Source organism: Eucyclogobius newberryi, unplaced genomic scaffold (genome assembly GCF_026437365.1).
Source record: "Eucyclogobius newberryi isolate DKJ021-1_F unplaced genomic scaffold, fEucNew1.0.hap1 SCAF_12, whole genome shotgun sequence".
Taxonomy (NCBI): Eukaryota; Metazoa; Chordata; class Actinopteri; order Gobiiformes; family Gobiidae; genus Eucyclogobius; species Eucyclogobius newberryi.
Window position 1 is genome coordinate 30,462,952 of NW_027315746.1, and position 12,853 is coordinate 30,475,804.

General features: G+C 48.7%; 1 protein-coding gene across 1 annotated transcript in view; it reads left to right on the forward strand.

Moving 5' to 3' along the window:
* The first annotated feature begins 8,694 nt into the window (after positions 1-8,694).
* LOC140355862 (homer protein homolog 3-like) overlaps positions 8,695-12,853 on the forward strand; it is a 67,108-nt gene continuing 62,949 nt past the window's right edge. Inside the window, exons 1-2 of the mRNA XM_072440502.1 lie at positions 8,695-8,942; positions 12,258-12,297. Of these exons, the coding sequence (XP_072296603.1) occupies positions 12,275-12,297 (23 nt within the window). The 5' untranslated portion in view covers positions 8,695-8,942; positions 12,258-12,274. The remainder of the gene's footprint in view (positions 8,943-12,257; positions 12,298-12,853) is intronic.

Sequence of the window (12,853 nt, forward strand, 5' to 3'; positions counted from 1 at the left end):
CCCTCTGATGGATTTTTTAGAATCAAGGGAAATTTCAAGGGGAATGTTAAAAGTCCCCCGGGAAAGTACTACACATCCCACAATGCAACAGGGTTCATTGTAGTTCCTTAAGGCCCGTATGCCGTGTGTTTTTCCATTACTGTTTTTGCCATCACTGTGTGAGGAGCAGAGCCCAGGTTCGCTGTCTTTTATCCTGCCCTTTTTCCTGCCTTTTTATCTTGCCCTTTTATCCAACCTTATCCTGTGTGTATAGGTACCGTGTGCGTCCATATGATGTGAGTATTGTTTGTAACCATGCATGCATATTAAAGTTCTATAAGTTAGAGCGCAGATGCTTGTTTGCGTGCCTGTTAAAGTGATAGCGCGAGGCTCTGCTCCACCTGTTACTACCTACAAATAGTTCTTAAATTCTACACATGCATGTCCATAATCCAATCCTCTGTCCTGTATGTTTCCAGGTAAATAGTCCCTTATGTATATTTGTGCAGTTTACTTTGTATAAAGTTAAGCTTCACCTGTAACCACTATGGCTCCCTCTGGTGGTCATTTAATGTAACTACACTATGGCTCCCTCTGGTGGTCATTTGATGCTATTACACTATGGCTCCCTCTGGTGGTCGCCGAGTGTAACGGCATCAGGGTTCCCTCTGGTGGTCGCCGAGTGTAACTGCATCAGGGCTCCCTCTGGTGGTCGCCGAGTGTAACTACATGCCTTTATCCATATTCAATGCAACCTGTTTGTGACTGTTCCTGACACAGTTTTTATTGTTTTTCTTTCAGATAACCACACACACACACACACACCCTCGCACCTTTCCTCTCAACCCATCTGTATATAGACCTCCTCCTCCCAATGTTTGATCCCCTCAATAAATGTTCAAAGTGTGAACTGGAGTTGTCTGTTCCTTCTGACCGAGGAAGACTCAGCTGAAGATTTATCAATAATCAGTGCATACCGGACGCACATAGTATTGCACAAGTGGTCCTTTGAGCCGGATAATCTTTGGCTGAGTCAACGAGATGACAACTCCACAGAATCCAGATGAGGCGCCTCAGGAGAAGAGTCCAGAGCGTAGTCACCGTCCACGCAGGAGCAGGAAGCTTCCAGGACATCTGGCAGACTACAAACATGGCTTATCTGATCCAGAGGACTTATCTGACAGCATTTCAGTAGAATCAGACAAGGAGGAGATGTCTAGATGGGAGAAGATGGAGAATGCTTGGGACAAAGTGCTGACAACCATGAAAGAGATGCAAGTCACCATGACGGAAACCAGCAGTGCATTAACCAAGCGCGTGGAAAACCTAGAGCGTGACTGTACGTCAAGTAGCCCTTTTCCTCAGCGCAGTGATGTGCCTGCGCCAGTCAGAGTTTCTTCTCTTCCGCCTACAGCTGAACCAGCATCAACCTCAAGGCAGGACACCGAAACACATATGAACCTGTTGCTTAGGCCAGTGCAACCTGCTGCAGTAAATACAAGCTTTATTGTCCAGCCTGCTCCGCACCCGAGAGTTATTCCGATGGTTCGGCCTGCTCCACTACCTGCTCCCCCAACTAGAGCCAATCATGCTATTCATCCTGAGCGACAACCTGCCGTTCGAGTAGCCCAATCAATGCAGCTTGAAAGAATGGAGCCAAGTCGAGACCAACTCCTGTACAGCCCGAGTTTGCAACATCTGCCTCCTCTACACAACTCTAACCAGGTTAACTCTGCACAGCCTCATGGGCCTGCAGATTTCAGTAGGCACTACTCTACACCCTTGTATCAGCCGTCATGGGTGGCAGGAGTACAGCAGCCTATTGCCCTTAACCAACAATATGTTTCTCCGCCCACTGATATAGCCAATGCCTATCATCCTCCTACCGCAGATGTAACCCCGCCAAACCTGATGGAAATGATAGTAGCTTCATCATATGGCATCCCTAAACCTAAGCTGGCGACGTTCAGGTCAGGCAGAGAGAGTGACTTTGCATTGCTGAAGAAGGAGCTAGACAGTCTACTTGGCCCACATACTCATCTCACAGAGGAGTATAAATTCCACATCCTGCTAGACCATTTAGAGCATCCGTGTGCTGCACAGGTGGCCCGGCGCTACATTCATGACCGCACTCCCTACACTAGTGCTATGAGGGCGCTAGAACAGAGGTACGGACAACCTAGGCAGTTAGTCCAGAGTGAGTTGAGTGCCATACTTAATAGCCCTCCTATTAGGGCCGGTGACACTCAGGCCTTCGAAGATTTCTCACTAGCAGTATCCAGCTTGGTTGGTCTCCTCAGCTCTATAGATGATGTGGCAGCCAGTGAGCTTCAGTGTGGTTCACATGTCGACAGACTACTCACCAAGCTCCCTCCAAGCTACAGGGACAATTTCATTGAGTACTGCATCACACGTGGTATCATCCGCACTGGTAGCAGCCGCACATACAACATGTATGACATCTCGGAATGGCTGGAACGGAAATCACAGGTTTTGCAGCTGTCAAGACACACCTCTCAACCTCAGCTGGCAGACAAGCCACGCCAAGAGAGAAGCAACCCAAGAGGCATTACAGGGCCGTAGTCACAGAGTAAGTCTACCTCCATTTATTATGGCTCAGACCCTGCTCAAACACAACCAAAGCCAGAGCCCAGGGCACAAGCTTCTCCTTCCGTCCCTTCTAAGCAGAGGCAGAAGTTTAAGCCATATTGCCCTTACTGTGAAGGCACAGAGCACTACCTTAACGGCTGTGAAGACTTCAGGAAGCTAGACCTTAAAGCTGTAGCCTCCTGGGTAAAAGAGAAATCCAAATGTTGGCGCTGTGGCCGTAAACACTCTCCTGATCAGTGTACCCTGAAGAAACCGTGCAGCAGTTGCGGAGATCAGCACTTGTCAGTGCTACATGACCTAGTTGAAGCTAAGAAACGCGACCCTAACATTCTAACTGTGAGCATCAGCAGGATCTTCATGGGTCCTCTCGGACACTCAGGGCGTGTTATGCTCAAGGTCGTTCCCGTTCAGCTACACCATGACAGCAAGTCCCTGGACACATTTGCTCTTCTGGACGACGGCTCAGAGAAAACTATCATACTTCCAGCGGCAGTCAAATCCCTAGGTTTAGAACAGGCAGAGGAGACCCTTTCATTGAGGACTATCCGTCATGATGTGATTCAGGTACAGGGAGCCTATGTCTCATTTCAGCTCTCACCAAAGTCCAAGCCGAAAACCCGCTACAAGATAACGCAGGCCTTCACCGCTACACAATTGAGTCTAGCTGAACAGTCATGCCAAGTAGAGCTCTTAAAGGAGAAGTACCACCACCTACAGCGGGTACAGCTTGAGGGTTTCACACAGGTGCAGCCTTTGGTTTTAATTGGCTCTGACAATGCTCACCTTATCACTCCTGTCCATCCAGTCCTGCGTGGGCCAGCCCATGGGCCCGTGGCCATCTGCACCAAGCTCGGGTGGACCATCCAGGGTCCATGCAGCAGTCTGCCTACACAGCAGGGGGAGGTGCACTGCCTGAACATATCGTGCCTTTCTCCTGCAGAAGCCCTACAGCAGAATGTACAGCGTCTGTGGCAACTAGACGCTCCCCTCTACAGACCAGAGAAGGAGGTTACACGCTCTAAAGAGGATGTAGAAGCCATAGATATGTTAGAGGCCAAGACCATCAGAGTTCCTGAAGAAGGGATAGAGAGATATGCCACTCCCCTGCTTAGGAGGAAAGATTTCCCACAGCTTAAAGTCTCTCCGGAAGTAGTCAAAGGCCTCCTGAGATCCACAGAACGTAAGCTAGCTAGGAACCCTGATCTAGCGCTCACTTACAACAAGGAGATCAAAAGGTTAGTAGACACAGGCTATGTTGTTAAGCTGACTTCAGACCAGATAGATAACTCTACTGAATCTTGGTATGTACCACACCACATAGTACATCACAACAACAAGTCTAGGGTTGTCTTTAACTGCTCTTTTGAGTTCCAGGGGACCGTCCTCAACCACTACCTCCTGCCAGGACCTCCACTGGGCCCCACGCTGCTCGGCGTGCTCCTCCGCTTCCGACAGTTTCCTGTGGCTGTTAGCGGAGACATAAAAGCCATGTTTCACCAGGTCCGGCTGCTGCCAGAGGACCGGCCCCTCCTGCGGTTCTTGTGGCGAGATGGTGAAACAGAGCGGCCCCCAGACGTTTATGAGTGGAGAGTCCTGCCATTCGGGACTACGTGTAGCCCCTGCTGTGCTATCTTTGCACTACAGCGCCATGTGAGGGCGCACAAAGACACCCACCAGGACATCTATGACGCAGTGCACAAAGCCTTTTATGTGGACAACTGTTTGCAGTCCCTTTCCAATCCACAAGAAGCTAAGGCTCTCATAGACAAAATGAGAGATCTTCTCCTCCAAGGTGGATTTGAAATACGCCAATGGGCCAGTAACATCCCCGAAGTGGTTGCTCATCTACCCAGCACAGCCAGGTCAGACAGCTGTGAGTTGTGGCTAAACTTCAAATGTCTTGATCCTCAGGAATCAACATTGGGCCTCAGCTGGCATTGCCCAACCGACATCCTGGGATACAAGTACCGCCCAGTGACCTACAAAACCCCCACACTGCGTAATGTGTACAAAGTCCTGGCCAGTCAGTATGACCCACTGGGTTATATCTGCCCATACACCACAAGGGCAAAGCTCATTGTGCAGGCCCTTTGGAGCACAGAGAGAGGATGGAATGAGCCCATAGAAGGCACGCTGCTCCAGTCCTGGCTGGAATGGGAGGGAGAGCTTTCACATCTTCAGCACGTTGCCATTCCTCGCTGTTATGCTCCTCCTCAACAAAGCAACGGTGTGACAAATGAGGCCCACATCTTCTGTGATGCCTCTGAGAGGGCTTATGGGGCTGTAGCCTATCTCAGAGTGAAGAACGAGCAAGTGCACAGCTCCACTTCATTTGTCATGGCCCGGTCCAGAGTCGCACCCCGCAAGCAAGTGTCAATGCCCCGACTGGAGCTGTGTGCTGCGCTCACCGGAGCCCAACTCGCAAAGGTGCTTCAAACCGAAATCACAATCCCACTGCTGTCTGTCTACCTGTGGACAGATTCCACCACAGTGCTGCAATGGATCCAGTCCAGCTCCTGCCGCTACAATGTATTCGTCGGGGCTCGAATCTGCGAGATCCACGAGCTGACCTCTCCAAAGCAGTGGCATTATGTAAACTCTGGAAATAACCCTGCTGATGACCTCACAAGAGGCAAACACCTGGCAGAGTTGACTGTCTCCAGCCGCTGGTCGGACGGGCCACACTTCCTGACTCGAACACCGGACCTGTGGCCACAGACTCCGACAGAGCTCACAGACTGTGGCAGTGAGGAGCTCAAGAAAGCAGCATTTTGTGGCCATACCACTGCACTTCCAAGCCTCCCAAATCCAGCACAGTATGCAACTCTGGACAACCTAGTCCTGGCCACTCACCAGTCCCTGCATGGGGCGGCCACTCCCTGCACTGCAGCCGAGCGTCTCGAGGCACAGACACAGTTGCTTCGCTCTGCACAAACAGACAGTTTTCCTGAAGAGGTTCAAGCCCTCCGAACAGGCCACACAGTACCAACCAGCAGCCGTCTGAGTGCTCTCTCTCCTGAATACGACAAGCTCAGCGGACTAATCAGAGTTGGAGGACGTCTGCGTCAGGCCACAGATGTAGACCCAGACAGCATTCATCCTATAGTGCTGGCAGCAGATCATCCTCTGACTACGCTTGTCATCAAACACTACGACGCTCAACTCCTCCACCCTGGCGCAGAGAGACTCTATGCAGAGATACGGCGCACCTACTGGATCATCAGAGGACGCCAGGCCATTAAGAAACATCAGTACCAGTGTGTTGACTGCAGAAGATGGCGCGCTTCTCCTTCTACTCCAAAAATGGCTGATCTTCCCTCATCTCGCCTGAGACTGTACAAACCACCATTCTGGTCCACAGGCATGGACTGTTTTGGCCCATACCTGGTGAAGATTGGCCGCAGGAGAGAGAAGCGCTGGGGGATCATCTACAAGTGCCTCACCACCAGATGTGTGCACTTGGATCTCCTGCCTAGCCTTGACACTGACTCTTTTCTTATGTCTTTACGCAGGTTTATCGCACGCAGGGGAAAGCCATACGAGTTGTGGTCAGACCGAGGCACGAACTTCAGGGGTGGCAACAAAGAGCTCCAGACCGCCTTTGACAACATGGCCCCAGAACTACAGCAAAAGTTGGCCAAGCACACGATCAACTTCCACTTTAACCCACCGTACGCGCCTCACTTCGGTGGAGCCTGGGAGAGGGAAATAAGGTCGGTGAAGTCGGCTCTGCAGGTCGTCCTGAAGGACCAAGTTGTGGCAGAAGAGGTCCTGCTTACCACGTTGATAGAGGTTGAAGGTATCCTCAACTCACAACCCCTCGGGTACGCCTCCTCCGATGTAGCGGACGCGGACCCCATCACACCTAATCTCCTGCTAATGGGGCGGCGTGACTCAGCACTACCTCAGGCTGTGTACAGACCTCATGATGCTCTGTCCAACAGGAGATGGAAACACAGCCAGGTGATAAGTGACCACTTTTGGAAGCGCTTTGTCCAGAACTATCTCCCCGGCCTTCAGCTGAGACAGAAATGGCGTAAATCTACTGACAATGTTGCTGTAGGACAGGTGGTCATGATAGTGGATGCAAATCTCCCCAGAGGACTGTGGCCAGTTGGCACCATCACCAAAGTTTTCCCTGGATCAGACGGCGTTGTTAGAGCCGCAAGAGGTTCAGGTTAATGACAGTACCTACGTTCGCCCTGTAACCAAACTGGTAGAGCTTCCTGCAGTGCCTGAAGACGCTGTTAGCATTTCTCTAGACTAGTGGACTTTAGTATGTGTGTATTTGCCCTGCAAATACAGGGGCGGCTGTTAAAAGTCCCCCGGGAAAGTACTACACATCCCACAATGCAACAGGGTTCATTGTAGTTCCTTAAGGCCCGTATGCCGTGTGTTTTTCCATTACTGTTTTTGCCATCACTGTGTGAGGAGCAGAGCCCAGGTTCGCTGTCTTTTATCCTGCCCTTTTTCCTGCCTTTTTATCTTGCCCTTTTATCCAACCTTATCCTGTGTGTATAGGTACCGTGTGCGTCCATATGATGTGAGTATTGTTTGTAACCATGCATGCATATTAAAGTTCTATAAGTTAGAGCGCAGATGCTTGTTTGCGTGCCTGTTAAAGTGATAGCGCGCGGCTCTGCTCCACCTGTTACTACCTACAAATAGTTCTTAAATTCTACACATGCATGTCCATAATCCAATCCTCTGTCCTGTATGTTTCCTGGTAAATAGTCCCTTATGTATATTTGTGCAGTTTACTTTGTATAAAGTTAAGCTTCACCTGTAACCACTTATAAGCTATGGCTCCCTCTGGTGGTCATTTAATGTAACTACACTATGGCTCCCTCTGGTGGTCATTTGATGCTATTACACTATGGCTCCCTCTGGTGGTCGCCGAGTGTAACTGCATCAGGGCTCCCTCTGGTGGTCGCCGAGTGTAACTGCATCAGGGCTCCCTCTGGTGGTCGCCGAGTGTAACTGCATCAGGGCTCCCTCTGGTGGTCGCCGAGTGTAACTACATGCCTTTATCCATATTCAATGCAACCTGTTTGTGACTGTTCCTGACACAGTTTTTATTGTTTTTCTTTCAGATAACCACACACACACACACACACACACACCCTCGCACCTTTCCTCTCAACCCATCTGTATATAGACCTCCTCCTCCCAATGTTTGATCCCCTCAATAAATGTTCAAAGTGTGAACTGGACTTGTCTGTTCCTTCTGACCGAGGAAGACTCAGCTGAAGATTTATCAATAATCAGTGCATACCGGACGCACATAGTATCGCACAGGGAATACTATCTAAATTATATCAATGCATTTCTAATCAAATTCATTGCAATTCGTTTTTCTTTCATAATTGCTGCTCATTATGACCAGACTTGTGCGAATCATTCAAACAGCTTTTGCCCACACATTCGTACTCATACTCTCTCAGTTCGATGACCGTCGGATAAAAACCCTAGACAATTTGTTAAAATGTGGGGACAGGATTTTTGGACGTTTTAACCAAAATGACGCCCTGTGTGCTTTAAGGTGTGGCCATAATATACATTTTTGTTCAACCCAAGATATTCTATGTATCTGCCAAGTTTAACCATATTAAAAAACTAGGCTCATGTATTTTTATTTTCAAGGGGCGCCACTGAACCGTTTTGTAACGTAGATTCTTGGCGACCCTATATAACTTAAATTTGAGCAGAGCTCTAATTGAGCTGTAGAAAACAATTCAGTTGCAGTCATCAGGACACTGTTATTTTTTTCAAGCAAGATGTTTCTCATCCAAGAGTCATTCTCAATTCAATTATATAGTTTTACTCCGGGTCTTTACTCAAAATTAGAGCTCACTGAAGGCCACCGTTTATTTGCATATTTGTCGGTGTTTACAAGTTGATTTTTGAGTTTTCCCTCAACATTTGACAATTACAATAGGTCTTGTACGTGGTGCTCAGCTCGAGCCCTAAAAATAAACAAAAACCTTTTCTTTTTTTTTTAAATCTGGCAACCCCGATATGAGGCAGTGGTGAGACGAGAGCATTGAGTGACAGTTTAGCGCGAGGCCAGCAGGCGGTGGTAGTCTGCATGAAGAGCAAGGCGCACACGAGAGGAGACGACAGGGGGCTTGTCATTGCGTGTACTGTTGCATAGTGAGAAAGAAAACGGAGCGGCGCGGCATGGACGGACAGCCGGAGGAGCCACGCGAACAGGGAGCTACAGCCCTGTACCCGCTCCGAGGAGTGACTGCAGCCCAAGATAAAATAATAACTGGGACAATGGCTGGGATTTAAACGGCAAATTAAAGACGTTTGAGATCTTCTGTAAATTCAAGTTTTTACATCGCAACTGGGTAAGTTAAAGCCCAGATTTGTAGCCTGTTTTAGACCTTTGCAGTTTTTAGTCCAGTTGTTTGTCCTACTTTTGTGCACAATGAATACAACTCTTAATCTAGAATTAAATAGTATCTCTAAAAAAAAAAGCTTCCTATAAAAGTGACCTATAAAAGTAATATGCATGCGTGTGCTTTACTTTTTCCACATTTTGTTTTTCCAAAATGCATTCAACTCATTATTTGGCTCAAAATGCTTCAAACAATACCCCATAATGACAACTTGAAACTTTTGCATAAGTATTCACAGCCTTTGATCAATACTTTGTTGAAGCACCTTTGGCACTAATTAAAGTATTTTGCTACAAGCTTGCTACACCTATTTATGGGCAGTTTCTCCCATTCGTCATTGCAAATCCTCCCAACCCCAATAAGTTTGGTTGCTGAGCATCTGGTGGGCTCTGGCGGGGCCACTCAAGGACATTCACAGAGTTGTCCTGTAGCAACTCCTCAGTTATCCTGGCTGTTTGCTTAGAGATGTTGTTTAATTGGAAGATAAACCGTTGTCCAGAGCATTCTAGAACATGTTTTCATCAAGGATGTCACTGTACACTGCTGCATTCATCTTTCTGATGATCCTGACCCAATTCCTGCTATTGAAAATATCCCCACAGCAGTTGACGCGCATGCAAGCTCCTTTGCTCGGCACGCACCTAGGGCTACCTCATTGATCCTGCCAGTAAAAAAGACTCATCTTTAACAAGGATGTTTACGAGCGAGTAAACCCAAGTCAACTTGGTACAAATGGACTGAATGTCACCTCTTTCTGATCAAAGACTTCTGAAAAACAAACTTGTACTGTGTGAGTAGGCATTTGACACAGGATTTAAATGCAACAATTGACTAATTTTGTGTCACCAAGAAATATCCCAGTCAAGCTTTATCATCCAAAGCAACAGGTTCCGTTTGTTGAAAGTACTTGCTGAAACTAGCCCGTATGTGTCTTCTTGGCTTAAAGGTACATGTATGTCTGTACTTGTCAACTAGATAAAGTGACAGTAGTAGCAGTAGTAGTAGTAGTAGTAGCAGTAGTAGTAGTAGTAGTAGTAGTAGTCTTAAGTAGTGGTAAATTTCTTTGCAAGTCAAATAACTTACGGCAAATTTTGTATTATACAATACAGATACACTGTTACTGAATACAATAAAAAAAACTGTTTACTCCGGTGCCTGTCGTGGCGGCAACCCCCGAACCCGGTGGTGGACACCGGAAGTAAGGGATGCCGTCAGACTGAAGAAGGAGGCCTATCAGGCCACTCTGGCTTGTGGGTCTCCGGAGGTCATCGACAGGTATCGGCAGGCCAAGCGAGCCGCGGCTCGTGCTGTCGCAGAGGCAAAAACCCAGGCCTGGGAGGAGTTCGGGGAGGCCATGGAGGAGGACTATCGGTCGGCACCAAAGAAATTCAAACCTTCCGGCGCCTCAGGAGGGGGAAGCAGTGCCTCACCAACACCGTTTACGGTGCGGGTGGAGGCCTCAGTCACGTCTTCCGAAGAGGAAGTAGAGACCGGGGACTCAGAGGCTGGCTCATCCATCACCCAAGCTGAAGTCACTGAGGTTGTTCGCAAACTCCTCGGTGGCAGGGCTCCGGGGGTGGATGAGATCCGCCCTGAGTATCTAAAGTATCTAGATGTTGTAGGACTGTCTTGGTTGACACGTCTCTGCAACATCGCGTGGCGGTCTCGGACCATGCCTCTGGACTGGCAGACCGGGGTGGTGGTCCCTCTGTTCAAGAAGGGGGACCGGAGGGTGTGTTCCAACTACAGAGGGATCACACTCCTCAGCCTCCCGGGTAAGGTCTATTCCAAGGTACTGGAGAGGAGAATCCGACCGATAGTCGAACCTCGTATTCAGGAGGAGCAGAGTGGTTTTCGTCCCGGTCGTGGAACACTGGACCAGCTCTATACCCTCCATCGGGTGCTCGAGGGTTCATGGGAGTTTGCCCAACCAGTCCACATGTACTTTGTGGATCTGGAGAAGGCTTTCGACCGTGTCCCTCGGGGTGTCCTTTGGGGGGTGCTCTGGGAGTACGGGGTCCGGGGCCCTTTGCTCAGGGCTGTCCGGTCCCTGTATGACCGGAGCAGGAGCTGTGTTCGCATTGCCGGCAGTAAGTCAGACCTGTTCCCAGTGCATGTTGGACTCCGCCAGGGCTGCCCTTTGTCACCGGTTCTGTTCATAATTTTTATGGACAGAATTTCTAGGCGCAGTCAGGGGTCGGAGGGTGTCCGGTTTGGGGACCACAGGATTCCATCTCTGCTGTTTGCAGACGATGTTGTCCTGATGGCTCCATCAAACCCGGACCTGCAGCATGCACTGGGACGGTTTGCAGCCGAGTGGGAAGCGGCTGGGATGAGAATCAGCACCTCCAAATCCGAGGCCAGGGTTCTCGACCGGAAAAAGGTGGCTTGCCCTCTCCGGGTGGGTGGCGAGTCCTTGCCCCAAGTGGAGGAGTTCAAGTATCATGAGTGAGGGAAGGATGGAGCGCGAGATCGACAGGCGGTTCGGTGCAGCGGCTTTAGTGATGCAGTCGCTGCATCGGATCGTTGTGGTGAAGAGGGAGCTGAGCCAAAAGGCAAAGCTCTCTATTTACCGGTCGGTCTACGTTCCTACCCTCACCTATGGTCATGAGCTGAGTGACCGAAAGAACAAGATCGCGGATACAAGCGTTTCCTCCGCCATGTGGCTGGGCGCTCCCTTAGAGATAAGGTGAGGAGCTCGGCCACACGGGGGGAGCTCGGAGTAGAGCCGCTGCTCCTCCACGTCGAGAGGAGCCAGCTGAGGTGGCTCGGGCATCTGCTCCGGATGCCTCCTGTGCGCCTTCCTCGGGAGGTGTTTCAGGCATGTCCCACCGGGAAGAGGCCCCGGGGAAGACCCAGGACACGCTGGAGAGACTATGTCTCTCGGCTGGCCTGGGAACGCCTCGGGATCCCCCCGGAGGAGTTGGAGGAAGTGTCTGGGGAGAAGGAAGTCTGGGAGTCCCTGCTCAGACTGCTGCCCCCGCGACCCGGCCCCGGATAAAGCGGCAGAAAATGGATGGATAGATGGATATTATAAGTTGTCATTATGAGGTATTGTTTATGGAATTTTGAGTCAAATGATGAATGTGGAATAAGGCTGTAACATATAATAACATATAATAATAATAATAATAATATAATAATAACAATAATATAATAATATTATATTTATATTATTATATTATATATTTATATTATTAAGTTGAAATGTGCAGGATTAGGACCCTAACTCTAACACCGTTTGAATGACTCATTTCTTTGCAGAGAAGAATTTGTCGAAGATGTTCCCTCACCACAGAGAAAGGTAAGGAAATTACATTAAATCAGCCTGTATCATGTATTCATTCTGCATAATTGATATTGTCCCCTGCTTTAAGTAGGTAATGATTAACAGTCATTTAGTTACTAAGTAACCTAGTGACTTGCACCAGGTTGTCTATCTCAGCAGGGTCCTATTGATACTGTGGAACTTCAGGAAGTCAGAACCTCGCAGCAGTTAGCTATCTATCTATCTATCTATCTATCTATCTATCTATCTATCTATCTATCGCTATATCTATATATCTCTATCTATCTATCTATCTATCTATCCATCTATACATAATTAACACACACACACACACAGGTATTGGTGCATGTGTGTGTTTTAAAATGTAAAATGATAATTTCAGAACTTTTTAAGGGCTACAATTATTTACAGCACAACAAAAACAATGACCATCTGCTTTGCTCGGTCCAACAATGCCACTGAAGGTAGGTTTGGACCTTGTTGTGTCTTATGTACTGAGCAGAAGCATGGTTTCCTTCAAAAGCACTGTAGATACTATATACTGTACATGTGGCAGCTGCGTCTGGATTTA